Here is a 26,297-nt window from a genome sequence, read left to right on the forward strand (position 1 = left end):
TAAGACCGAGCTCGGGAAACTCCCGGGGAAATGTTAATGTGCACGGACTAAGGTCTGCCCGCGCTTGAATTTACCTGAGATGAGCGAGCCAAACGGCATTCCGCTCGGAGGAAGCGACCAAATTTCTGGCCGGTTCTTTAAACCCCAACCGTCGCAATTATGATAATCAGGCGTCCTAAATAGCATATGTTAGTTTCGTGTTCTTTCAACGTTCTTTAACCAGTTAACTGTGGCGATCTCTTTGCAAAGCGCCCACCAGTGTGTGTCGCGATAATCAAGCGATGACGGGTATAGTCGCTCTCAGGAAGTTATAAATCCAACTCAAATTATTTATAATTTTCATTTGTTTGTTTCATTTCGTCTTGACCTCTAAACATTTTATCCGTATTAAAATTTACGAATATAATTTAGTTTCCGCCAGAATTACAATTTAAATATCAAATTGTAACAAAATTTTACGCATGACGGATATAGTCGTCATGACACAAGATTCTTCCATGATGGATATAGTCGTCAAACACACTTAACTGGTTAATCTTCGAGGAGGATCCTCGATCTATCTGTTCCCATCATTCTTCTTGATTCTCTTGCACGAATTATTCACGGCACCGAAGTATCGTTCCCTTGCCGAATACGTTTCCTCGTAATTCAATTTCGACGGAAACGCACGCGTCTTTTCCTTATCACGGCGTTTTATTTTCGCCGCGGCGTATTACGGTTTTGCCGGAAACGTTTTATCTCAGGCGAAGGAAAAGAACCGACGAGCACGCGAGAGAGTATGTGTACCGCCCGCTTTATTCTTATCCTGCCGCAGCTGCGAGACCAAGTCGTCCTCGCTTCCTAAACAGAGAGTCTCAAAGGGGCTCCTCTTTCTTCCTGTGTGTCAATTTTTTTGTTAACACGACGGCGGGAAACCAGCGGAAATATGTAAAGCGTGATACGTTGAAAGAAATAAAACAAGATATTTCGATACTTTTAATGTGTTGATTACCGACACTCTCGTCGGTAACCAAGTTAACATGAAAAAAAAAGTAACGTTGGTCACAGCCGTTGCTACGTTTGTACACGAGCAAAACAACGCGCGGCGAGTATGATTCATGCGTGAGCGATCGAGTTAATTTCGTGTATCTACATGATTCACACGCGGCCGGGCGCCAGTGTGCGTGTGCGGTTCAACGTTCCCCGCGATTTTGGCGCGTCGCAAAAATTATTCACAGCGGACTCTCAAGCGGAACTTTCCATCGAATAATTACCATAACGGGAAATACTTCTCGTCGTGGTTGTTTCGAACTATAAAGGGATTGCCGAACTCGTATATATTTGCGATTCCGAACTCTATATATTTGCGTTACATTATACCAGATCACACTCCGATTCTGGCTGCGTCGCCGATGTGGTTTCGCATGCGACTATTACATGACGGTGTGACGCTAATTTTATTGTCGTTTGCTTCTCGATATATTGATTATTTCATTACATTTGTCGAGAGTGGTCTAAAGTTAGACCGAAAATATATATTGGACACGATATTTATATATTTTGGAGATTATCGGTTATTATTAATATATTTTTCACAATAATACTTATCGCTTTAGTTTTTATTAACCCGATCTTTGTTATTATTCGACCGCAGAGCCTTGTACGATTTATCGTAACGTGTCTGCGGATCTCTGTGAAACAATTGACTTTCGCGTCTCGTCTTTATGATTTCTCGCTGCTTCCTCCTCATAAAAACAGGAGAGCGTCAATAGAATGGAGACACGCGAATGCATCGTAACTGAGAGAGGAAAAGACACGTTTCTCAGCGTAGATTTTATTAAAAACATACATCACCCACTCATTGCCTTTCATGTAAGGGCCGTGCGAAGCAAAATCAGAAGTTTATCACTCTTGTGATGACAAACGGAATATTTGCATCGGACGCGCACAGACTCATATTCTAATGGGAATCCTGCTGAGTTCAAGCACGACGTTCAGTTCCTGTGCGTTCGACGTTTTTAACGGACGCCTACATGGTCTGATAACAATTCTTGATTGACCTCGCTAAGTAGGCTGACAGGAAGATCCCTATCAACTGCAACATAATATATTATTCATCTCTCATGTCGGTGAAAACTTAGAAAATATTTCAAGTTCACACGCTTGAATTCTGTTTGAGAACAAACGACGTTCAAATATCGCGACGAACACATACGATTTCTAAGACCTCCGGGGCATTCGTAGTGTCTAATGCGTTCTTTCCGAGTACCTGAATTACGCCAAGGCCCATTCCGACTCCCGCTATTTTGCCCGCGTGCTTCTTCGCGAAGTGCGCGAACGCGTCCATGCAGCCCTCGCTGTGGAGACTGGGTGAACTTAACGTGCAGTTCATATCGCCGATAGCGCCTACGACATCATCGCAACACGACATCGGAATGCCGCGATACTGCTTAATTATCCAATCGGTGGCGTTGACAGTGCCGCAGCAATCGAACTGCAAAAATAAACGTTCGCTTCGTCATCACGTTAGCGAAATGTCAATTTCGATTTGGACATCCTGAAATAATAAACGTAAACGTCCCGAAATCTGAATATTCTCCGAACTTGGCCTGTATTTTGAATTGCTCCGGAATATTAATTAATCGGTATATAAAGAAATTAATACAGCATGTATCATTTTGAAACACTTGCACCCCGTGCAAACTTACTTCGTCCTTAACTGAAAATTAAAGGAACGGACGTCCTGCTTTTTTTTTTTACTTCGGAATGCGAGATTTCACACTCGCTCGTTTTCTCAGGAGTATTCAATTCAGGAGCGTGAAGCGTGCATTCGAACTGCGAAAATGAATACTCGCGCATCGTCGCGTTAATGAGACGTCACGCGAGCGCGGCAATGTTTGCAGAATCACACACGTGTAACAAAGCGATCTCGAGGAAAGGGCGTCTAATATTTTACGGCACGCTCGGTGCGTTTCGAGCGTTGCGAGATCGTTGAGTGTGGTCAGGGAAGCAGCGCGGGGGCGACGTAACAATCGATTCATACTACCCCCGTCGCGTGCGCGCCAGGCATCACACATGCATTATACACGCCGCGAATTAGAGTCGCGCACTCTGAAATTATCCCTATCGCTTCGTCGTCTATGATATCCTTCGATCGTCGTTGCTCCCACGATATAGGGAGGGCGCGGACCGTGAAGAACGTCTAACCGCAGCTGCTACCGAAAATAGAAAAAGTCACAGGTCATCAAAAAGCGCTACGAAAATATTCCTCGAGGATATTTTCGAAGATATTTCGACGGTAAAGGAGATTAATCGTTCGTGCGAGTGCAAAGGCTGCGTTCGATTTCGGCGTTTCACGCTGTAAGCGTCTTCCTATCTTTATTGTCCATTGTGCGTCAAAGGGGGATAGAATGACTTACAGCGCGTGAGCGCCCAATATGAACAGCAGCCGAAAAGTGTTTCTTTGTGATGGAAGAACTTCCAATTTCGCAGATCCTCTATCTCAATCCGTATTCCAAAAGCGGCGATTATACATTATTAACTTTGCGAATAGCTTGTTGTGTGAGCACAGAATTAATGATAATAAGTATTATATTAAAATGTCACTGAAATATTATCAAGATAGATGCATAGGGTGAGGCCATAACTATTACCAGCTTGAATATCTTGGGAATATGAGTGAAAATTGGTATCGTAAGAGAAAAACGTATCTAATAGAAACTGCGAGAAAAAAAATATCTAAAAAATGAAAATACTTGTTCACTGAGTACTAATAATATATTCACTTATATCAATATTTAATTATTATTACCTATTTTTACATTGAGAAAAACTTTTTTCCAAGTGAGAAAATGTAGGCATTATCTTAAAGTTTCTGTAGTTTTGCACGAACACAATTGTTCATTCTATTTAAATAAAAGAATTTAGATTTAATTAAATCTGTTATCACTACCTACCGAAAAAATAACTTTTTAATTTTTTATATATTTCTTATCTCAATGTATCAACGGTTATCACTTTGGACACCTGCAGATGTAAATTTTTTTATTTTCATCCGGTCGATAAGAATATTTGTACTTTTCAAAGATATTTAAGGTAATAATAGTTATTGCCTCACTCTGTGTTATCAATTCCTACGAAATAAAATTAATAAAAAAAAGCGAAGAATTCTCCCGCATTTCGAAGGTACGGATCGAAGACGGTTCGAGGAGAGTGAACCTCCTCGATTGTGCATTACTTTTCGTTGCAAATTATCCCAGACTATCTGGATCTCCTCGCTGGAATTATACTTGGTCATCGTGTCGAGCATCTTTTGCTGGGCGACCGACGTAACTCTCGCTCTCATCACGTATCCCATCGTGCCGCCGATGATCTCCAGAATGAAGACTCCAATTAAGAGCGTGCAGAACTGCAATGGAAAATAACGGGAAATCAACCAGAGGTCATCGAGACGTTTCGATCGTCTTACTAATTTGACATCGGTAACTTTAGCTTTCGTGTGTTAATAGACGCCGATGTGTCTCTCTTACGCCTAGGACGTTAGATACGTTAGAAGGTAACGGAGATACGTCGACGACGCTTCGACTTACTCGCCGACTTAATTATTACTCGTTACAACCTGCCGCAATACGTACGTCCGCGTTAATTTTTTAAAGTAACAGCGGAAGCGCGCCCACCCTTTCTCCTCCACGTGCGAGGGAGAACAATTCCCGGAATATTGCTTGGTCACGGGGTGGTGAGAGGACGAGGAGGGGGCACGATTACACACTTCGCGCACAAAACATTACCCATTACATTATGGAAACGAAGGGGAGACAACGATACGCGCGGCCCTTCTTTCCCGCCCTTGTACTTTTCGTCGTCGTTGGCCGAAAACGGCCGGCGCGACGAATCCGCGGAGATCCCGTCGAAGAATTCCGAGAACCGCAAGAAAGTTTTCAAATTACGCTCGCGACGGTCTCGTCTCCGCGCGGGAGTTTTTCTCATCGATCGTCGGTGCCGGTTTCGAAAGGGACCGCGCGCGTCGCGGGAGCAAAGTACACGCGGCGACAAGCAATGCGCGCGCGTGTGATAGATTACTTATCGTTACTGTTGTTGTCCAACATGGTCGGCTGAATAATTATTGTTGGCTAATTGCCCGACGAAAATTATAACCACGGTCGCAATGATGAGAGCGCTAATTACGAAATGGACGTCGTGAGAAACGAAACGTTATTTTTGTTATATTGAAAAAGGTCGCGAGGCTCTCGCACACAGACGCGTGAGAGTCGAGAAAACACGACTTAACGGTACGCATGATTTAGCAGAAGTGTGTGCGAATTTTCCGGGGAAAGGTCAAGCGCGTCGAGGTGAAGATGTTTTAGATAAAAGGAACACACACGGTCTCAAGATACTTTTCGGTACGTTCGTCCTTACCGTTACAATCATGCAATGGCTTTCGCGACCGGCTCCGCAGCATCCGAAGAAAGCGATGATAAAGATAATGGTGCCCACGGCTACGAGGAGAGAAGGCACCGAGAAGAAACTGTTGTCGAGGAAGTGCTGGTACTGGTGAAACGCTCCGAGAATTAACAAGCCTATTGACAGCATCACCATTCCTGTAATCTGAGGACGGACAATCACGTAGTGTATGCACGGAGAAAAGAAATTTCGTCATTTTTATATATGGACATATTCTATATATGACGTTTTATATATAATTATTATTAAATTGTATATGGACAATTTTCTCCCGGGATCAGAATGTTGCCGCAATATTGCCGCAATTTTCACGGTATCGGATCTTGTAAGGGTGCGTTCGGGGAGCACGCTACTAGTGCTGACTAACGCTACGAGTCATTCTATCTTTGTCGTATATCTAATGCGACGCAAAGATGAAAGACGCGTTAGTGCTGATAACGTGCTCGCCGAACGCAGCTTATATGTTGACAAATTTTTTGGCGCACGAGGACGCATCTTAACGTATTTATGCTAATCACGATGCAGAGAGAATATACCGAAATATGTTTATCTGGATTATAACAATCCACGTGAAACAGAAAATGACCCGTGAAACTCGTTTTTCGATTATTTCATCATTTTGACGTAATTTTCTGTTCTATCTGGCGATATCGGGATTTTCAAATTTAGCGTTTCTCGGAAAAATTGAAAGAAAGGTGTGTAATCATCTCGTCAATCGTGTCGACTTTCTAGAATAAACACTTGTCTTTAAATTTTCACAAGGAGTCGCATGTCACAATTGAATTTTGCATCTGTGAGAAAGAGGTATCATAAATGGAACGCTCTTCATCAACAGCTGCGGTGTCCGAGCGGTTAAGGAGATGGACTTGAAATCCATTGGGTTCTACCCGCACAGGTTCGAATCCTGTCCGCAGCGAATTTTTTTTCCTCCATTTTTTTTTACAGAACATGATCACTGATTGTAAAAATAAACTGTTAAAGAAATGCAGGAATATCCGCTCAGTTGCGAATTATATCGATGCTTATTGCGCCGCGTACATTGTCACGTGTCTAAAAGCCGCTTATCTAAATTTCCATTGGAAAATGATTGAATATTTCCGAATAAGTTCATTTATTAATAGAATCTCGATAATGCACCCCGATTACGCCGATTTATTACTTAAAAATGGACCAACTATTATCGAGCTGTTTGTAATTTACTGGACTGAGTTCACGCATTTACCGGCAATTTCGCGGATTAATCTCAATGGAGTCGTGATATATGAATCCTAATGAAAAATACGAAGGAACGCCGGAATATAATCGTGTATAAATCCTGTTGTATAAATAAATAAGAAATAATGGCTAGTGCGAGAGGAAAAGTTATCTGTGGAACTCAATGATCCATATAAACATTTTGTCGCTCAAATGTGTCATGTAAATTTTTTTGACCATTTAAATATATCATATAGCGTTTTTATTCTCTAAATGTGCATTGTAATATTTTTTATCTCTTAAATGCATCATATAACTTTTCTGTCCCAATCGGCAATGTTCGCTATTAATACTCGTCGTGATCACTTTCGTCTTCTCTCAGCCGCGGCGAAAGCGGTCTCTCGGCTCTGATGTCGCTCGTTACAAGCATGAAAATCAAGAAAAGAGACGCATCGTTTCAATAGGGATTCCCATCGAGCCTATCTCACGTAGGTCGTTTCGTTGTAAGTTTTCCTATCTAATGATTCATCGACTCGCGGTCTTCTTCGCTGAATAACCCAGTACGACGTTGCAGCCGATCTAAGCGTTTAATTAATTCTCTACCAAGCTTACACGTGCGCCTAAATCGAGCCTATATCTTCGGAATGAAGCGCGAAAACGTGCACTTTATAAATTAAATTACATACTTTATAGATTTAACTACATAGAAAAAAGTGCTAAATAGAAGTAAATAATTGCTCCAACACTCCTTAGGAAATTTTTATTCGGATTAAGTAAATTTTACTTCAAATCAAGTGAATATGGTGAATCAAGTGAATATATTTTACTTGAATAATTTACATGGAAAATACTTTATTTGGATCAAATAAATATTATTACAAGTAGAAATATTTGCTAATAAGTATTGAAGTACTCCAATTTAACTTTATCACGTTATTATTATTTATTTGAATCCAATATTTTTTTTCTATGTATGTTCAGTCACGAAAAGGTCGCAACAACTTTTATTTTACTAGTTTCGAAACACATTCCATGTCCAACAGGAGAATTTGTATTTCAGTAATTTTCCTATCGGACATGAGATGCGTTGCGAAATTAATCAAAAAAATGTTGCAACTTTTTTGTGACTGACCATACAGGTAAAATATGGAAAACCCAACTCTCTCCCCCTCCCCCCTTCCTCGTCCCTCTATTTCTCTCTTTTCCCTGAGCAGATATTTTCGTGCACGTTGTTAATTCCAGACGGCAATACGTTATCTGCTCCCGTCGCCAGGCTGAAGTATCTGTCAGATAATTAAACGATGCCGCGATGGTTTGCGCCATAAATGTTAAAGGTTAACGCAGAAACCGTGCATATCGTAATATGTGTTTATTATCAGTATTTCCGAGCGAGCGTCGTGCAAATATTTGCTCCCCGGCAAATATTGAAAAATGTGCGTGCTGTGCATGCACGAGGTCGTCGCCGAATACCGAGAACACGTTACACGTATATGGAATCGGGTGTCATTTAAAAATGGACCCTACGGGCCACGTGACTCCATTGAGCTTTTGAAAAGTCGCCCGTGGAGGCCGTTACCTACTCGCGCTCACGGCAGTGTCGTCGGCGGAGATCGCGAGGGATACGCGGCGATTCTTCGTCTTCTCTTCGCTCGTGCGCGGCTAACAACGAGCGAAGCTTCGATTAGATTTCAGAGTCAATTTCAACTCCGCTCAACGGTTCGGCCGGCCGACCTTGCGGCGAACGACGCTCCTCATCGAGGACTTGTCGCCTCCGTCGGGCGACCGAGCGACCGTCGTTGCTTTTGCGCGTGATCGGTGGATCATAGGTGTCCTAGAAGTAATTCCAACTACGAAGAACATACATATATCGTATATCGATAGAGCAGCTCGATATAAAGTTCACGACGCAGCGCGCGCGCGGATCGGAGCGCGTTGCCACCTCATCGCTCTCCGCGGGAGGAACGCGCGACGTCAACGTGTTGCGCCGAAATGCATGATCGATACGCCGTGTGTGTATACTCACCACGAATAGAAAGTTAAAAGCGAACATCAAATACTTGATGGTCTTTGGCGCCAAACTCAGTGGTAACAACGCCATGTTTGTCGCTGAAAGTTCGTCTAGAAACGCAACAAGACACACTCGTAATTCGTCCTTTACTGTCTTTCTTCCTCTCTCTCTCTCTCTCTCTGTCTTTCTCTCACTCACTTTCACGCTCTCTCGCTCTCTCCCAGCGTCGCGTGCGCGCGCACAAACGATCTGCTATCGAAAGCGAGTCGCGAACGAGACTGAGCGATCGAGGGCACGAAAAATGCGACGAAAAAAGGCCCCTTAAACCGGAGGAACGCGCGCGGTCCGACGCGACCAACCACGACGACGTGTGCGCGTGTACGTGTGCGTGCGGAGTGCGACGTCAAAACTTGACTCGCACACGGACACACACACACATTTACGATCGCGTTGGTGCCAATTATCACTTTTATGTACATATACGTACATATACGTACAGTCGTGCTTTCGTCGTCTATACGGCGGAAACGCACGAACCGAACGAAGGACCGGACGAAATCTTGCTCTGACTTGCTAATCATTCGTTTCGAACGCACATCTCCGCGGCCAATCGGTGTGCACGTTACGTATGCACGGTGTGAGTGCGAGCGCGTATGTGTGTGTGCGCGCGCGCGCGCGCGTCGGTATTGCTCGCGCACGCGCACACCTGCCGTCGATCCGCGACGTATGGTACAGCCAAGGTTATGAAACTTGAAAGGTTGTTCTCGGTCGAGACGATTTTTCGAATACGGGAGACGTACGGGAACGTTCCTCGCGGCACATCGGCGCGTGTGTTGGCGGTGACACGTGGCGAGATATTCATCGGAAAGCGAAACGACCTTCCCCGTATCGAGCTATCGATAGTTACCGATGTGTGGCGGTTAGAAAGGGAGAGGCTTGTTTTAGCGTTCGACAATGAGCCAATCGGCGATGCGAATCGGCCGGGTGTCGTAAGTGAGCTTTTAAATCGACGGAGGACGCTTCGTTTGGAATTTTACTTTCGCGCATTCCTTTTCTCTCTCTCTCTCTCTCTCTCTTTGAAACGTATCATTGAAGCTGCGTTCGTTTTAGGCGCTCACGCGCTGTTAGCCTCATTCTATCTTCTTTCATTTCTGTCGCAGCCACGCAATTTAACCGTCGCTTAATCGGAGTTCGATGCAACCGAGACTTAGAGGACTTTGTTTTAGACCGACAATAAAAGTCTTTATCCATCCATCTATCTCTTTTTCAAATATCATATTGGCGCAATGTATCGTAATGCAACGCCGTCGCTGTTGTCCGAAAGGCAACAGTTGCAGCTGCAGCTACAAATCTATACTTGAGAATCGAACATGAGCACCTTCGATTTTATTGAACTCGATGTACTCGTTGTACATTTATATCGTAATCACGGAGATATGAAAGTTGCATAGGTTACGAAGTGAAGTTAGGCGAGGTAAACCTCCGAGCTCGATTTATTTAAAGACTCCACAACTGTGTAATATTATCTCTTTACGAACACGCTCGATAAATGTCGCCGCAATTCTACGCAAATAATTGTATACCATTTTTTTGCGTCTGCACTCGCTTGCATGAGCGCGTCCACGCGTGCGTGCGTGCGTACGTGCGTGTATAAGGGAGTAAATCGTAACGAGAACCCCGCGCAGGCTGCTCCCCCCCCCCCTCTCTCTCTCTTTCTCTCCATCAGCTCGCGGTTTCCGCGGAAATCTGCGGAAACTCGATCGCACTAGTTGCACAATGGCCGCGGTATCCGGTTCGGCCGATTACGTTCGGTTATGTCGTTAGTTATAGCCCGTGTAATCGAAACCGTCGAGGCGTAGAATATGGAGCAGATCCAACGTCGCTAATGTAATATTCGATAGCCGTGTGCTCAAGGGTAACACTTGACACATATATCTCCACCGCACGTCCGGACGTACTTCCCGACGCGAGTTATTACCCGGCGTGGTACGATATCGGTATTAATGATGTCGACGATCAACCTCCGTGACACAAATATCCGCCCTATATCGACGTCCTTTCGCAACTCCGAAGCGAGGCGCAAAAGGACAGACTCGCGAATTATATTCGACCGTCGCGGAAACTCGGATTTTCCGCACAGTCTTGACCCTCGACGAATAAAATATCGGCATTATTTATTTCGACGGCCTTAGGCGTCGGGGGCGCTTACAAAAGCTCAAGCAACAGAGGAACCGATCAATTACGGACGAGCATTTGGAAATGGTGATTTTACGATCTCTCGATATCTCAATCATCGACCCGGCCGTGATTGGTTGTTCGGCCTGCCGCTTTATCTCCGCCGATGAATTATTCGACTAGCGACGATTGGAATATAAAGCGAATCGGTGAACAAGATTGGTTGCTTCCCAACAAGAGACACAAATTGATACAAGTATAACTGTGTCATCGTTTGTCCGCATTTGGTAAAGAAAAAGATAGTACCTAAACAGGATGGAAAGTCATACAAAAGTTAAGATGATATCAGAATGACGCCGGGAAGTGATCATTTGTAGAAAGTCAAAGTGATGTCATTGAATACTTTAAATAGAACGATAATTTCGCTTTTTCGTGACTGCATTATGATTTGTCAATGGCTTTCTTACTTACGGAATGTCATAGAACGCCTTTAAATCCGCCACACTCAACTGTTTATATTTCTTCTGGTTTCCGATAAACACTGCTAGTATCGGAAATCTATAGTTCATGTCACGTATATTGTAGATTTTTAGTGTTGCCAGTGAATATTGGAAAACAACCTAAAAATACACAATTATTTCTTACAAGTAAATTGTTGTTGCAAAAAAGTTTTAGTTGCCATATTTAAAGGTATAGTAATTACAATTTTTAATTTTAACTAGCTATATATAAGTAAAATTATTTTTATTAATAATTACAATAAATAGAATATCGTTGCACGAACAATTTTCTATATGGTTACTAACACGTGCAACTTAAATATATTGAACGAACAGCTTATTTGGAAAGAATTAAATCTGTAAATTCCAAAGTTGTAATTGATCAATTTTTCGTCACGATCAGAAATTACCTTTGAAGGTCATTTTACCGTCATTTCGACGTTTTTATTGTGACTTTTTTGGTTCCGCTCGGGTAGACGATACAATTAGACATGCGTGTGAACTTGTGTCTCTCGCTAAAAAGCGAGCATTGCAATTTGAAAATTCACGGAGCAGGAGAAGCCGGGCATAGTTCGAAGGGTGAATTTTCCGTTTCTGCCGTGCGCGAAGGGCCGACTTAACTACGGCCTGTTGCGGGCGTTTAGAGACGAAGCCGAATACAATGTGGCCCTGAAGCGGGATCGAGCGCGCATACTCCTACCGCGCATTTTATATTCATATATATTTAGCTACTGCGTACCGGTCGTGTAGGGGTTGAACGCGGTCTGACGTGGCCGACATCGCGGAGAGAATTCTCCCCCTTCCGTCGCGCGCGCGCGCGGGGGGGCACGTACTCTCTCACGCGAAAACACAACAGTGCGTAAACTCAAATGCCACTCTTCCACATATGATCAGTGACGGAAAGTTTGCGATACTTTGACACCCGATGAAATTCGGGATTCCCGTCCGACGACGACGTCCGATGGGAAAATTCAAATTCCGAAAAGCCAGATTCTGCCAGCGTCCTAAAACAGAAAACAATTTTTATGCTGAAAAACGGTCCATGGGACACTTTACTTTAACACGGGGAACGTGTTAAAAAGTATACAAATATAATGTTAAATTAACACATTCACACCTCGTTAGCGTAATTGTCAACTTGTTAACGAGATAAACGTGTCAATTTAACATCGCGTTTGTGTACTTTCTAACACGTTCCCCATGTTGAAGCAACAAAAAATCTCAGACGGATGTTTTTGCATTCTTTTACGGATGAGTTGCGAAACTCATTGAGAGAGAAACGGGACACGACCTTTCCGCCAAATGGCGCGAAAGCGAAATTCAAAGAGCGACCGGCTGATCTCTCGTTCGATTTATCGCGTCTCGTCGGCTGGAGAACGCGCGTCTCCATTTGTCCGTCGCGTCTCTCTCTCTCTCTCTCTTTGCTATTGGCAGGCATAATCGTCGAGAGCGGATGACCGATCGTTGATTTCCTTACTGCGTCTTTGCTGTTCGCTCGCGCGTGGACGAGGAATAACGTGGCGGAAAATGCGACCGTTACAGTCGCGGTGCATCTCGTCATCCATCGTTTCCATCGTACCGCGCGAACGGCGTGAAAACCGCGCGCGAATTTATTATAAGGTTAACGGCGCCATCGTGAAACAAACTCCGCGGTATTTTTACGCGCGCCTGAACTCCGTCTCCGATGCGGCAGACGAAGTCTCTCAGGCATTTAACATAAACATTATGCACTTATATTTAGAAGATCGATAATACGTTTAGGGCAAATGTCAAGACTAATTTCCCCTTTGACGGGGGAAGCGCGTACGGAGCATTATATAACGAGCATTGATGCCGGACGGGGATTATTGCGCAAATATTGTCGCTCGGTCGAGTTCCTTAAATAATGTTTCTTCCGCGCGCCAAGTGCATTCCCAAGTAACACGTACGTACGTCCGAAAGACACCTCGAAAGTGTCTTTTAAGCGGTATCTGCAATGAAAATTTCAGACGTATAATTTCAGTTTTTACGACGTCCTAGTACATCTTAACGTTATCTGGGTTCGAATGCAAATTAAAACGATTTTCGTTCCGCTTTTGAGTAAAAACGGTGGTGTAAAAGTTGCAAAAGCGTGTGTGGTTTTTTTTCTTTCTATTGACCCGCAACACGAGAGAAAGGATATGGGTCTCTAACTCCGGGAAAGTATTATCAATATTAATTCGCGTGGCTGGCGAAAGAGAGAGAGAGAGAGAGAGAGAGAGGGAACATACGCGGGAAATAACGCCGCGGGTGAAATTGCGCGCGGCGCAATTTTGCGGAGTATCGGACACACGAAGCCCCGGGTTCCTCATCAAAACAATCGCGTCGTTTCCACGCTATCCTCGGCAGAGTCGCGGACAACTGAAAAATGCGCGCGTGTGACGTGTATATTTAGTGGAACGCCGACAGAGGATAGCGTCAAAGCGTCGTGTCAGCATCATAATTCACGACGTGTAGGCGGCACGATACCTCGTTCATTGCACTGCCTCTCCCTCGACCAACGAGCGGCATTAATGCGTGCGATTGTACAGAAGCAATCGGTGGCACTTTTGAATATGTGTGTCACATTAAGAGAATAATACAAAATTTCATTTCAGTTATCTCGCCTGTCATTGACGCGATCTTCGTGCGGAAAAAAATACAAGAATACGACAAAATTACCGATATATTATTGAGAAATTATCGTTAAATAATATATCAGTAATTCTCTCGTAATCCTGTAAGTACGGATCGCGAGAGTCGTTCGTTCGCAAATTTGTCGTTTGCGACGTGAACGGGGCTGACGGCGCGATTTTCCGACGCGATTGTGCGAAATCTCCCGATTCACGGGATGGTATCGGGGAATCAAGGATGATGGAAGAGGCGTACGTAATATGTTTGCGCGGCTGAATTGTCGATCATCCTCGGCTCCCGCCATGACACACCGCCCAAGTGCAACGCGCCGTTGCGTCGAGTTGCGTTGCGTTGCGTCGAGGTACGACGCGCAGGTGCGTAGCATTCGAGCGTCGCGGCGTGCTCGGACCTCCCGGGCCCCTCGATCGTCGTCGAATGAACGTGACGTTCGTCGGCGTGCTCTGCGAGAAGGGAATAATAATTAGAAGAAGTATGTCGAGAGTGCGTTCCACTCCGTTGATCAGCTTGCTTCATCGGAGACTCTGAAACTTTCAACCGAATATCACTCTTGGCAATGCTCACACTGCTTTATCCCGTGATGATTTGTTTTAATAAGAATATTTATATTAATATAAATAATAATGGTAATATAATATTAATATAAATAATAGTAATATTAATATTTACACAAAAGGGAGATTAGAAAATATGACCTAATTAATAATTTGTCGTTCAGTGGTAACTAATTTACGTCTATGTTGGCAAAATGGCACAAGTAACATCCCAAGCAGAATTTTCTCATTTCTAAAAGATCTCTTAAAGACGTCCGAAAGATATTTAAAAAAAGTAGAATGTCTCCTAGACGTGTTTAAGACATCTTTTAGAAATTTATTCAGTCCGGGATTTGACTAATAATAATTTTAAATATTGATTCGAAAAGAGAAGAAAAGAATCTTCCTATTCGTTTTAACAGTGAACTGTCTTTTATTGTCAACGTTGTTAACTCCGCTGGCTAAATCAATCATCGATTAAATTAGAACTTATTGAAAGTCACTCTAAGATAGTGTAACTTTACGCGTCAAGCATTAATGATACATGGTGTACATTATGATGTGAAACTTAAAATAATCGTTCCGCGAGATCAATCAGCTTAACATTGTTTCCTCCTCAAAATGATCAACACTTAATCCTTCCTCTTCGCATCCCAATCGCGTCGAGAAGAAAAAAGAAAAACACTGGCTACTCCACTACCACGGGGCCTCCGGGCGCGTGATCACGGTCCTGGTCGGTCTACCGTCGGGCAGATGCGCGCGCATCTCTGGTGTACACCGCGCAACACAAAAATACATTGTCCGGAACACTTGACGGCGGGCAGTCGACGCGCGAGCATCTCGACGCACGGTTTCGTTGGCGTAGCTACAGGAGCGAAAGAAAGAGAGAGAGAGAGAGAGAGAGAGGCAGGGACCAGTGAAAGACGGGGTTCGAGCTCTCGAAGTGAGGAGAAGGCAGATCGGCGTGCATCGTTTCCGGCTCGCAAACCAGGCGAATACAATCCTCGCGACGTCGATTCGGTGATTCGCGTGGCTCGTTTTCTTATTCGTAAACAGTGCGAGAATAACAGTACAGTGACGAAAATGGTGTCCGGCGGTATGGCTTGCGTCAAGTACTTGCTGTTCCTCTTCAACCTGATCTTCGCGGTGAGTACGTTGTTTTGATCGGCGCGTCGCCCCGTTTCTCCTCGCTCTCCCGGCCCGCTCGCCTGCGAGCTGCTCGAAGACGAACGAAGGCGCCGAAGTCCCTCTCGCCGGGACGCGCTATTCTCGGCGTCCCGACCCGTCCCGCCGAGACCTATCGCACGCGGCGTCGCGACCGCCAGGCTTTGTTATATGTCGGTCAAGCCTGGAACAGCGTCTGGGGATCCGCTAATCTCGACGTTGTTCAACGTTGTTGAACTAGACGCGACTGTACCGCCCGGCGCCGTTCGAGACGAGTGATTTACACGATGAATCATCGATCATCCGATTAACCCGTACAAAGTACAAAGGTGTAAAGGAAGAAATGTAATCTCAGATAGAGGTGGATTTTCGACGACGTACCGAGCATTCGGGAGGAACTCGAGATGCGGCCCTTCGAGATGCGGTTCCTCCGACCGACGTCGTCTCAAATTCGCGGTCTACGACATGTTTCGAGCGAGTGACGCTTTTTTCCACTTCTTACCCGCGCAGGTGTTCAGCGGAAAAGTCGGAATTGCGATGAATGTTCACCTGGCATTTCGATCGTCACGTTTATTATCGCCGGCGTTACGTTTGTTTCGTTCGTGTGAAACGCTATATGGTAACCTGATGCAATGCTGGTATAGTAAGCGGATATGTACACAGTGGCGTTTACAACACGTAACTCGACAAATGCGAGAGAAAGAGAGAGAGAGAGAGAGAGCTATCGCCGACATCTCGTCCGCCGCTCGCGTGTCTGGCGTGTCTTGCAAAAATTCTCGCCGCCCCGGTTCATTCATATTTCACCCCTCGTGCAGATGTTACGTAGCGTGACCGAAATGACAGACGCACACACACTCATACGCGCGCGCGTTTTTTCCGGATAAATAATATAAACACGAGGGTATCGTCTCTCGAAGGAAACTTCGCGGTGCTCAAGCTCGGCGGGGCCTCGGCGGACGTGTTGTATGGAAACGATCGATACTTGACAACGTTTAACGCAATCTAGAATTCTTCGCCCGGTCGACACAGGCGGTGTCACCTCGGCGAAATCGCGGATCAGATATGAAAACAAGAAGTGGGAACATAGGGATTACGATCGTCACGCGGGTGGCGCGTTTTCCCGCGTACGGCGAAATGTTCGTCGCCGCGGCGAGTAACGTCGACGCGCGAATTGCGCGCGAGCAAATAAATAATATTGACACGGCCGGGGATCAAATGGAAACATTAACTTCGACGGGCGTGCACGCGCGATAATTGAACGAGCGGCTCCTCTCGATTTAACGAGTTTCCGCGGCGCGCGCTCGCCGAAAGCTCCGCCGGCCGCCCGAGAGGAATCGGAATTATTAATCGACTCGTGACGACGGAAAGACACGTAGGGAAGAGTGCTCGTCGTCGGGAAATCGTTAAAAATGAACGACGGAGTCGCGCTGAGAGCTGCGATTCGCGGACGGTTCGCGCGCGCGCGCGCGGATAAAACATCCGTAGGACGGTTGGAAGGATCTAGGACAAAAACAACCCCGCAAAGGACGACGACACGGGGCCAGAACGGCGGGGCCGGTATATCTCCCCTTATTGCACGTTTAATGATCCGTCCGGCGTGAAATGCCAGCGCGGCGACCGCGTTTGTACCCACGGGGTGTCCCAGAAAGAGTGTGTAAAACGGACAAAGAGCGTTGTTTCTTGTGCGGCCGGTCTCGCCCCGCTGAGAATTGCCGAGGAACCGACCGGGGAGATATATATCAGCGTTCGCAATCCGCGCCTGTGAATTCCGTCCGCGATATACATTCGAACGATTAGATTTCGCATTTGGAAATTCTCTTCTCGAATTACCGGCTAAGGATTTAAATGACGAGTAACGTTGAGTCATCCAGCGGCAGTGTCTTCCACCTCTTCCCGAGCGGACGAGAAATATGCTGAGCAGCATAGTGTGCGAGTGTTTATACTTTTACGATGCCACTGCGACACAGCACGTGTTTAAAAATACGGCTTATCTTAAGAAACACTCGCTGCGCCATCATTTTAACGAAAGCACTTGACTTCTTATCGGTACAATAATTTAGGATCAATTGCGTCCTCTTCCGGGCGAATTAAGCAGCAATGTTCGATGATTCCATTCGCATACTGACGGGCATTCTTGTTGCACGCGGGAAAAAATTCATCAAGAATAGATATTCTCATATATAAGCAAGAATATCGCAACGCTTTTAGTCTTGATTTGATTGAATTTGCATCGATGCAAGTATCACTCGCTCCGAAGATTCAAGATTAAAAATCTTCGAAGAATATCATAATATTCTTGCTTATGTACATACGAGAGTATCTATCGTTAATTTTATATTATTATTTCTTTTGTCTATGAGAATGCATCTTAACGTATTAATGCTACTCACGATGCAGGCGATATACGAAAATATGTCTTTCTGAGTTCCTCTTCGAAAGAAGAAAAGAGAAATTCGCGAGAAATCCTTTGTTCTGGACGAGCCGGGGGCCCCGCGACGTTCTTCGCCGAAGGGAAAAGGATCTCGCCCTAAATTTCGCGATAAATGACGCCATGCGTTCGCTTTACATCCTTCTTTTCTGGGGCACCCCGTGTAGGCCGCCTTTGGGTCGTCCTCGTTGCTGAAACTTTTCAATAAATTCATACTTAAAGTTCACCCAGCAGTGGCGGTCACCTGTTAGCGTTACGAACGAGCGAGTTTTAGCGAGCTGCTAGTATCTAGGACTTCGCTCGAGGGTGAGCGAATCGACCGGTCTCGGTTTCGGTTTCGTAGCCTCGAGGTGTACATGTGAAAGAAAGAGAGAGAGAGAGACGCGCACGTAAAACGTAGGTGAGAGACACGTAGGCCGACAAGACACACGTAGGTAACGGAGACAAGGGGAGAGAGTCTATACTCTCTGGCTGTGTCTATCGGCGGCCTACGAGCGATGTCGCAGCCGCCTTTTTCTTTCCGGCCATAGAATGCCGCTCGGCCGTCGTCGTCGTCGCTGTTCGCGCTGGATGTCTTTATTTAGATAGATCCAGCGACAGGACGTCGCACTGCGATCAATTTCCGGTCACGACTTTGACAAGAGAAGCATCACCGCGATCTGAGGCGGCTGCTACAAAGAGGAACGGTTTTTTTGTTACAAATGCACAAAATGATCGCCGGATTTATGAAAATTATCCCGCGTTTCATTCGGACGCGATGATAAGACAGGATCGACGGGGTGAATCTTTCGGGGATTTTTCTTTCCCGAAGCCTCATGCCTCTTGAAACGAATCATTCCTACGTACGGTTTTTACGTACTCTTTGCTCCCGAAATTCTCCTTTGCGATTCCTCGATATGTTCTCGACGTTGCAGGTGTATTTTCAACTGTTATGGTATTTCTTCGGTTTACGAAATATGTTTGTACCACCGAGCGGAATTCCTTGCGTGCGGCGAATCTCGATCGCGATAACGCTCGAAATTCGTTCTCACATAATTGTCACGTTGAAAGCCGTTCGACGTAACTGTGACACTTCTACTTCCTCCTTGGTAAACAATGCAGCTCTTGCGCGATCACACCTTCCACTTAAAACCGAGCTATTAACGGGAGAAAGGTATTAGATACCTGACCTAATTACTCAGGCTGCTCATCGTGCAATTCATTGAATTCATCTCGGAATGGAAAACTGTCTCTACTCTCTTTTTTTCTAGAGGTAAAAAACCATTTCTGGGCTTGACGAGAACGGTGAAACTTTCATCGATGATATCTTTGCGTCGGCGCGAGAACCGATTTTATTTATTTTTCGAATGTCGTATCGTAGACTTAAATCAGTAAGTTCCACGGTCAATAATGACTACGGATAAGGATTTTCACTTTAAAAGTACGTTTCACGGTGAAAGTGAGCGCTACTGTAACATGTGAAAGGATACGCGGAACAATGCAGGATGTTAACTTAGCCGTGCGTTTTTAAATGACTCGTGTTGAAAGGAGGGAGGAAACACAAGCACTTTTTGCCGCTCATGCAAAGATAAGCGTATCTTTGTGCAATTTCTCCTCATAACTTTAAGTTAATTGCAAGAAATCAGTTCTCATGTATCATTCCAGGTCACCGGCATCGTATTTATATCCGTGGGTGCCGTGATCCTGGTCGCTTACAATGGGTACAACAACTTCGTGGACAGCTGGTTCTTCGCGGCACCGGTTTTGATGATTATCGTCGGTGTCATAGTCTTCCTCGTGTCATTCTTCGGATGCTGCGGCGCCGTGAAGGAAAATCATTGCATGATAATCACGGTATGGCACTGCAACATGCTACTTTCCGTCATCTTTCTCGCTTGTGCGACGCGCGTAAATGTCGCGACGAAAAGATAGAAAACGACGCGATCGATTAATCCCGATGAAAGCTACTGTTGTGCACGAGTTTACGCCGTAAGACATCAAGTTCCGCCTATTTCATGTCCACTGTGCGATAATTGATCGGTAACTCTTACAGTTCTCAGTCTTGCTATTGCTGATATTCGCCCTGGAATTGGGCGCTGGAATCACCGGCTACATGATGAGGGGAGAAATCTCCAATATGCTGGAGAACCGTATGAACAGTACTATGCGGCAGTACGAGGAAAACAGGGATATCCGTAATTCATGGGATATTATGCAGCATGACGTAAGCGTTTTCACCGAATGGCCTATGCATAAAAATATATCACAACCGTGTGTTTCAATTTGACCTCTCGATCGCATGAAATATTTATTCCCACTCGCGTGAAATGTGTATTGTGAACCACCAGCTTCCGCCTAGATAAATATATTGATTTGATCGTACGTTCTTTTTCTGTATATTGATGGAGTTATGATTTCAGTTGCAATGCTGCGGCATGAACAGTCCCGCAGATTGGATCCAGTTTGGCTCAGAAGACAACACTATCCCCGAGTCTTGCTGTAAGGAACTCCCCGCTCAGGGCAAATGCGACGCGAACTCGATTCACCTTTTCGAAGACGGTTGCATGATGAGACTAAAAGCTGCTATAGAAAGTAGCGCTCTGATCCTGGGAGGAGTGGGCGTAGGCATAGCCATCGTACAAGTAAGTCCTAAGACTACCATTTTATGACCTCGACCGCATGCACGTTGATAGATTCTGATTATTACCGATTGTCAGATATATTAGAAGTATACGGTAGGATTTTTTTCAAGCGTATCTTAATGAATTTATTGTAACTAGTATTTTAATAAATTTCAATACACGGTACCAGGGCGCAAGCGTAGCCTATCGAGAAGAGAAGGGGAGAAATGACAAAACTGTAAAATGTGACCATTCATCTGTTTCAGTTGATCGGAGTGATCTTTGCGTGCTGTCTGGCTCGCTCAATTCGCCGCGAGTATGAGACTGTGTAAGCTGATAGACACAAATTTTCATTGCAACAAGCCTAAAATGCACCTGTATAAAACCTGGTCTATTATACACACATACCACACACATAAGCTGTCACTATATATCTTTTTATCCCTTATTTTCGTTTACCATTTAACTCTTACGTCCGTGCACAGTTATACATGAGGTATTTTCTTTTCTTTCATCGCTTGTGTACCTTTAACACGTTGCAAAACAAAGGAGACGTTTGTGATTATTGGTTCTTCGTTACGAAGTGCGTGATGAACATACAATTTAAAGATCTCCAAAGAAATCTCACTGCTACTTTGATATTTGGACCTTGCCTCGTCTACGGGCACTAAATATCACACTTGTGCACACACGTTTTGTATGTTTTTACAATAAGATCTCGGAAAAAAAAATCCTATACATACATTAACGATAACAGACTGTCTGTTATTCAAAGATTATACGATATTTTCTCTTTTTTTTTCCTTTATAAATGTACAATCTGATTAGTTCAGTGTCATTGTGATATTGTATTATAGTTGAGCCACGATAACCGTGATATATCATGATCGAGAAGTTACATATAAAGCGCAAGTTATTTCGAAATACGTTAGAAGCTTCTTCTGTTTAACGTCTGCTTCACGTGACTGTTCAGCTATTAACAAAAGTGTACCTTTGTTGTTCTCCTGTGTCTTTTGCTTCACACTATTTCGCATGGCGCAATATACACGGACATTGTTGTCGAGGCTCCGCTATAATACCGAGCAATATCATCTTTAAGTTGCAAGAGTATCCGTGTCTCTTAGTACTTTATTTTGCTTTTCGATTTGATCAACATATGTATTCACGGAATCGAGAATTTATATTTTATTTCATGTATTGTACACAGTGAACACGTGCGCACGCGCGCCAAGAACCCATCTAGATCTGTGGCTGTATCATTACATAATACACGCTCACTTTTCCGTTAGATTTACCAAACGTCTCGAAAAATGATTAAGTATTCGGAAAAAAGATATTCTACTTGATTTTCTGACGTGCGAATACAATTCACCAAGGTGGAATTGAGACTTGTGGCTCTGAGCCATCGATTAAGTAGTTTAACGTTAACTGTCAGAATAACAGATGACAGGGTAGTTAACAATATTGACACGTTGTTGAATGCCGCGATGGTTATCGGTGATCGACACTATGATATTACTGTTTGATTCCTCATGAAGTTTCATATAATAAAGTGCGATTAATTGTATCTACAAAATTGGTCGTACAACCAATAGAGAGTGAATGAATGAAACGGGATGCAAAAGGTATAAGAAGATATACGCATCTTAAATTACCTTGATTAATTCGTACCTTCAGTCATTCAATCGTCTGTGAAAATTTTTTGCGCGATTAATCAATGCGGCAGTCAAACGTGCAAAATAAAGTGTCAAGATACATATATACTGTCTCAGCATTAACTCGGTGGTGTATGATGAAGGGCATTTCTTTTATTGCATGTTAATCCATTCTAAGGAAATCACGCTCGAACAGATTAATAAGATTTATTGTGCTTAAAAATGTGAGGCGCAATGAAACTGTGATTGAGAGTAACATGTGTCAATGCGCAATTCGTTCTTGTTTTTTTTCTCTTTGTTTTCTTAGTACACATCTAGTACACATCTATCTCTCTGCTAGATGATACTCTTTGAAGATTAATGAAAAGCTTCCTCGTTTAACAAACTAAAAGAAGTAAAGGAAAGTGTTAGACTCTATTTACAATTGCATATTAACTACACGTATATGCTGCGTTTCAGATATACAAATAAGAAATACCATATATTTAACATTAAGATATTCTGTTGTTTACCACAATGTAAAGTTTACATAGTGTTACAATCATGAAAAATGTCTTATGAGATGTATAGGTATATAGAAATAGAGATGAAAATGAATAGTTGTTCATGTTATATATGAATTATCTCAAACGAAGAGTAATTCATAAAAAGAAAAGTTATACCAATGAGGCCATTTGTGGTTAATTGAACTTGAAAGAGAATTCATTCAATTCGTTGATCGTAAACAGCACAAACTTGGCAAATTATGAATATAAAACATGTGTTATATATTAACGTCTGCATTTCAATGCCGTACAATCGTATAAATATCGTGAAGTTATATTTTGTTTTTCGTTGTTTGTATCATATATATACCATGTATCGCTTAATATATATACATATATATTATATGCTGTAATACTAAATGTTTCTCAATCGTTTTATGTTTGATGCCTAGTGATGTAATATTTTTACTTACAGCGAAACCACAGCACACTGATCTGCCATCAATTAGGAGGCATTTTTCATAATATTGTTCATCATACATTGGTTGATAAATACTTAGATTCATTACGATAAATACGTAGGTTCATTACGACCGTAATCATTCTCTTATTGTGCTTACAATTATACATATACATATATACATTCAAAGAGGAATGATGTCACAAGTATTTAGTGTGTACAGTGGTAACTTAAGTTAGTTACGTCTCGGTGTGTGATTTGTGTGAAATTACATACTTTCACGAAGAGAACAAGAGAATTGGCAACTTTAACGCTCTTGCTCTTTTATATATATATATAAAAGAGACAAAAAAAAATAAAAAAGAGGACACGCATTAAATATTGATATTTTCTATCAAATTTAATATCAAATTACTGCCAATATCTGCCAAAAGTATACATCATCACTTGCCATAAGAAGCAATAAAGAAAAACGAACGTGAAAGACGAACTAGTCGAAATCGTATACGATCCGATTGACAAGGAATTACCTGATAGAATGTTGATCAATTTCGGCACATATACGACACGAATAAGTGCCTGCTAAACGATGTGCCATGCTACAATGTCTGACAGATATATTTTTTTCACACGATGCGTTTGTACATTGAAGAGTTTTGGTAATGATCTTTTGCGCATTATATATGCGATCATTGTGTATTTATCATTATAAGAGGTAGTGTTCAAACGCAGCCATCATTCCTCTTGATTTTTCGCCAGACACACAAAGAGAAAAGCATAAAAAGCAAAAAAGTCGAAAAACACGATGACGAGCTGTTTCTGCATAATCTTCCTCGGAGTGCAGAATGGACGAATTATGTGTAGCGTTTAATTACACGGATAAACTTGTGTTCTGATAATTTAATACTACCCGTAAAAGTACATAGTTTGTATTGCGCAAATCGTACTCGAGTGTATGCAGTCTCGGCGTCTACTTTTCATGCCTCCTCATCGACATACCACAGTCTCTAATACTTATAATATATACGATGTGTAGTAATCTCTCGTGATTTGAATTTGTAACGATACTTTCGTGCTTTACAATGAGAGGAAAGACAGTGTACTCTTATTCGTAATCGACGGTGCCCCGTGAAATATATATATATANTATATAGAGTGTCGTGTAATATCGGATGTACACCAACAACAACAAAAAATTCTGTACGTTACGTACTAACGATGTAACAAAATTAGCGTAACTCGGCGTCTCGGGCTCGAGCTCAAATCGGGATGGAGCATCAAATGGAAGTTAGCCCTAGCTCTGTCCTGTCAATAATTTAGCTTGTAATGTCAGTGAACTCTGATATTGATCCTCTTGTGCTTCGTTGTACCGTATTACTACTCCGACAGTTCGTTTGCTGCCACAAAAATGGCGTGCTTGTTTAACGCTGAGTTCGTATTTGGGACCAAAGCAAGAAGATCAAGATTATTTTTTATCGACGAGAGTTGCCTCTGGCAAAAGTGAGCGACGTATTGAGAGACGATTACATGGCGATACGCCGGAAACCGAACTGAAATCGCTTTTTTCTTCTCGCGAGCTTCACTCGCAGGATTCTTTTTCCCAATATTAAGAGCTCGCCGTAATATTGGGAAAAGAATGGAATAAACGTCAAGCTGTGTCATATAATAACGCATTTCCGCTTATTTTCATTCTTGCTTCCATCTGAAGGAGAAACGTGTTTGTTTTTTTCTTGGGAATGTGACGCGCGATCGATACCAATTGGAAAACGTGACGAGATACTATTACATGCACTTGTATAACTACACCGGAGGTGCGAACAATGTGTTTCCTTTGGACTCGCGCCATGACAAATGGAGGAAGCGACTCGGAAATTTCACTGTGTCTTGTCGATTTCACGGATTCAAGTACTACAACGCGCGAATTGCGTCGCATAAGTTTCTGTAGTCTTGTGTATCCAATGCATAAACAGTTCTAACGTTACCCCGCTTCTCCCCGGGCCCTGCTGTTGGACATTCACTGAATATTTAGAATATTTACGTCTGAAAGCAAAAGAAAAGCCATGATGAACGTAATTGTCACGCAAGATTCTATATGTAAAAACAAACGGTACTGATATATTTGCTATTTTACAATGATGTTAAAGTGTATAATTTAAATTTACAATTGGCACCGACACAGACATACACGCAAATACATACATACAGGCGTACACATACACACACGTGTACACGCACACAGAGGACACAAGCATCACAAATAGCAAATGCACAAGATCTCAGAAACAAACGTGAACGTCCGTAAGATAACTTATAGTTGCAAAAGCAGATAGAAGTAATAGCTATGATATATGATAAATATTAAAGTGTGCCTAACATAGTGACGTTTATGTTATAAGTCGATAGAGATTAGCATGAACATTTCAATGATATTGTCTCTGTGCGCGGTCGCGCGCAAAAGGTGTAGCTTCGAAACCAGCACATGTCCAAAGTTTGTTCCTTCTTGATTATATAAAAATCATCCGTTTGTCAGGGATCTTGATTAAAATTTAGAGCTCTGTATGTATTAATTACTAGACAACGTAAAAGACTGACGAAGATTATTGTAATCAGTATTAACTAACATTGGTATTTTACATACAATATATATATATATATATATATATATATACATATATTATACATATATTATACATATATATAATATATATATATATACATACACAAACGACTTTGTACTAAATTCTATTTTGGCTGCTTACGTGTTATTTTTACTATAAAACGTAAATTATTAGACGGAGTATCGTTCAAGTGTGAGACACACGCAAACGTAATTTCGTTATTACAACGCAACTGATTTACGGCATTTTAGGAGCCAACATGTCCTTAGCACGTATTCATCTAGCCTTTATGTATACTAATAAACTTAATGACACCGAATAACGGCGTTTTTTTTACTCCAAGAGACCCTACCCTTCCTTCGCGAACTTGCCTCGTTAATTTTACATAT

The 26,297-nt window shown here is 43.0% G+C and overlaps 2 protein-coding genes and 1 non-coding gene across 7 annotated transcripts; 2 read left to right on the forward strand and 1 right to left on the reverse strand.

The window, feature by feature from the left end:
* Positions 1-1,797: 1,797 nt before the first annotated feature.
* On the reverse strand, positions 1,798-9,276 carry LOC106747513 (CD63 antigen-like). Of its 3 annotated transcripts, none has more exons than XM_014625085.1 (6): positions 9,129-9,276; positions 8,657-8,751; positions 5,395-5,583; positions 4,217-4,387; positions 2,249-2,473; positions 1,798-2,074 (listed from the first exon to the last, which is right to left on the reverse strand). In XM_014625085.1, exons 1-6 carry the CDS (start codon positions 9,220-9,222, stop codon positions 2,009-2,011), a joined length of 840 nt encoding a protein of 279 aa, XP_014480571.1. In that variant the 5' UTR covers positions 9,223-9,276; the 3' UTR covers positions 1,798-2,008. The 3 variants fall into 3 exon arrangements, with proteins under 3 accessions (XP_014480571.1, XP_014480573.1, XP_014480572.1); XM_014625087.1 differs by having other exon boundaries at positions 9,139-9,221; XM_014625086.1 differs by lacking the exon at positions 9,129-9,276 and adding an exon at positions 8,840-9,100.
* On the forward strand, positions 6,274-6,355 carry Trnas-uga. The gene has a single exon. It is a non-coding gene; the product is annotated as a tRNA-Ser (tRNA).
* Positions 9,277-9,306: 30 nt separating the features above from the next.
* LOC106747507 (CD63 antigen-like) lies at positions 9,307-24,436 on the forward strand. 3 transcript variants are annotated; one of them, XM_014625079.1, is made up of 7 exons: positions 9,557-9,630; positions 15,169-15,644; positions 19,735-19,923; positions 20,123-20,293; positions 20,490-20,711; positions 20,957-21,018; positions 23,306-23,324. In XM_014625079.1, the coding sequence occupies exons 2-7, from the start codon at positions 15,252-15,254 to the stop codon at positions 23,322-23,324; spliced, it is 1,056 nt and encodes a 351-aa protein (XP_014480565.1). In that variant the 5' UTR covers positions 9,557-9,630; positions 15,169-15,251. The 3 variants fall into 3 exon arrangements, with proteins under 3 accessions (XP_014480566.1, XP_014480565.1, XP_014480564.1); XM_014625080.1 differs by lacking the exon at positions 15,169-15,644 and having other exon boundaries at positions 9,307-9,630; positions 23,306-24,436; XM_014625078.1 differs by lacking the exon at positions 9,557-9,630 and having other exon boundaries at positions 23,306-24,436.
* Positions 24,437-26,297: the final 1,861 nt, after the last annotated feature.

This window comes from Dinoponera quadriceps, unplaced genomic scaffold (assembly GCF_001313825.1).
Source record: "Dinoponera quadriceps isolate SergipeBrazil2010 unplaced genomic scaffold, ASM131382v1 scaffold2159, whole genome shotgun sequence".
Classification (NCBI taxonomy): Eukaryota; Metazoa; Arthropoda; class Insecta; order Hymenoptera; family Formicidae; genus Dinoponera; species Dinoponera quadriceps.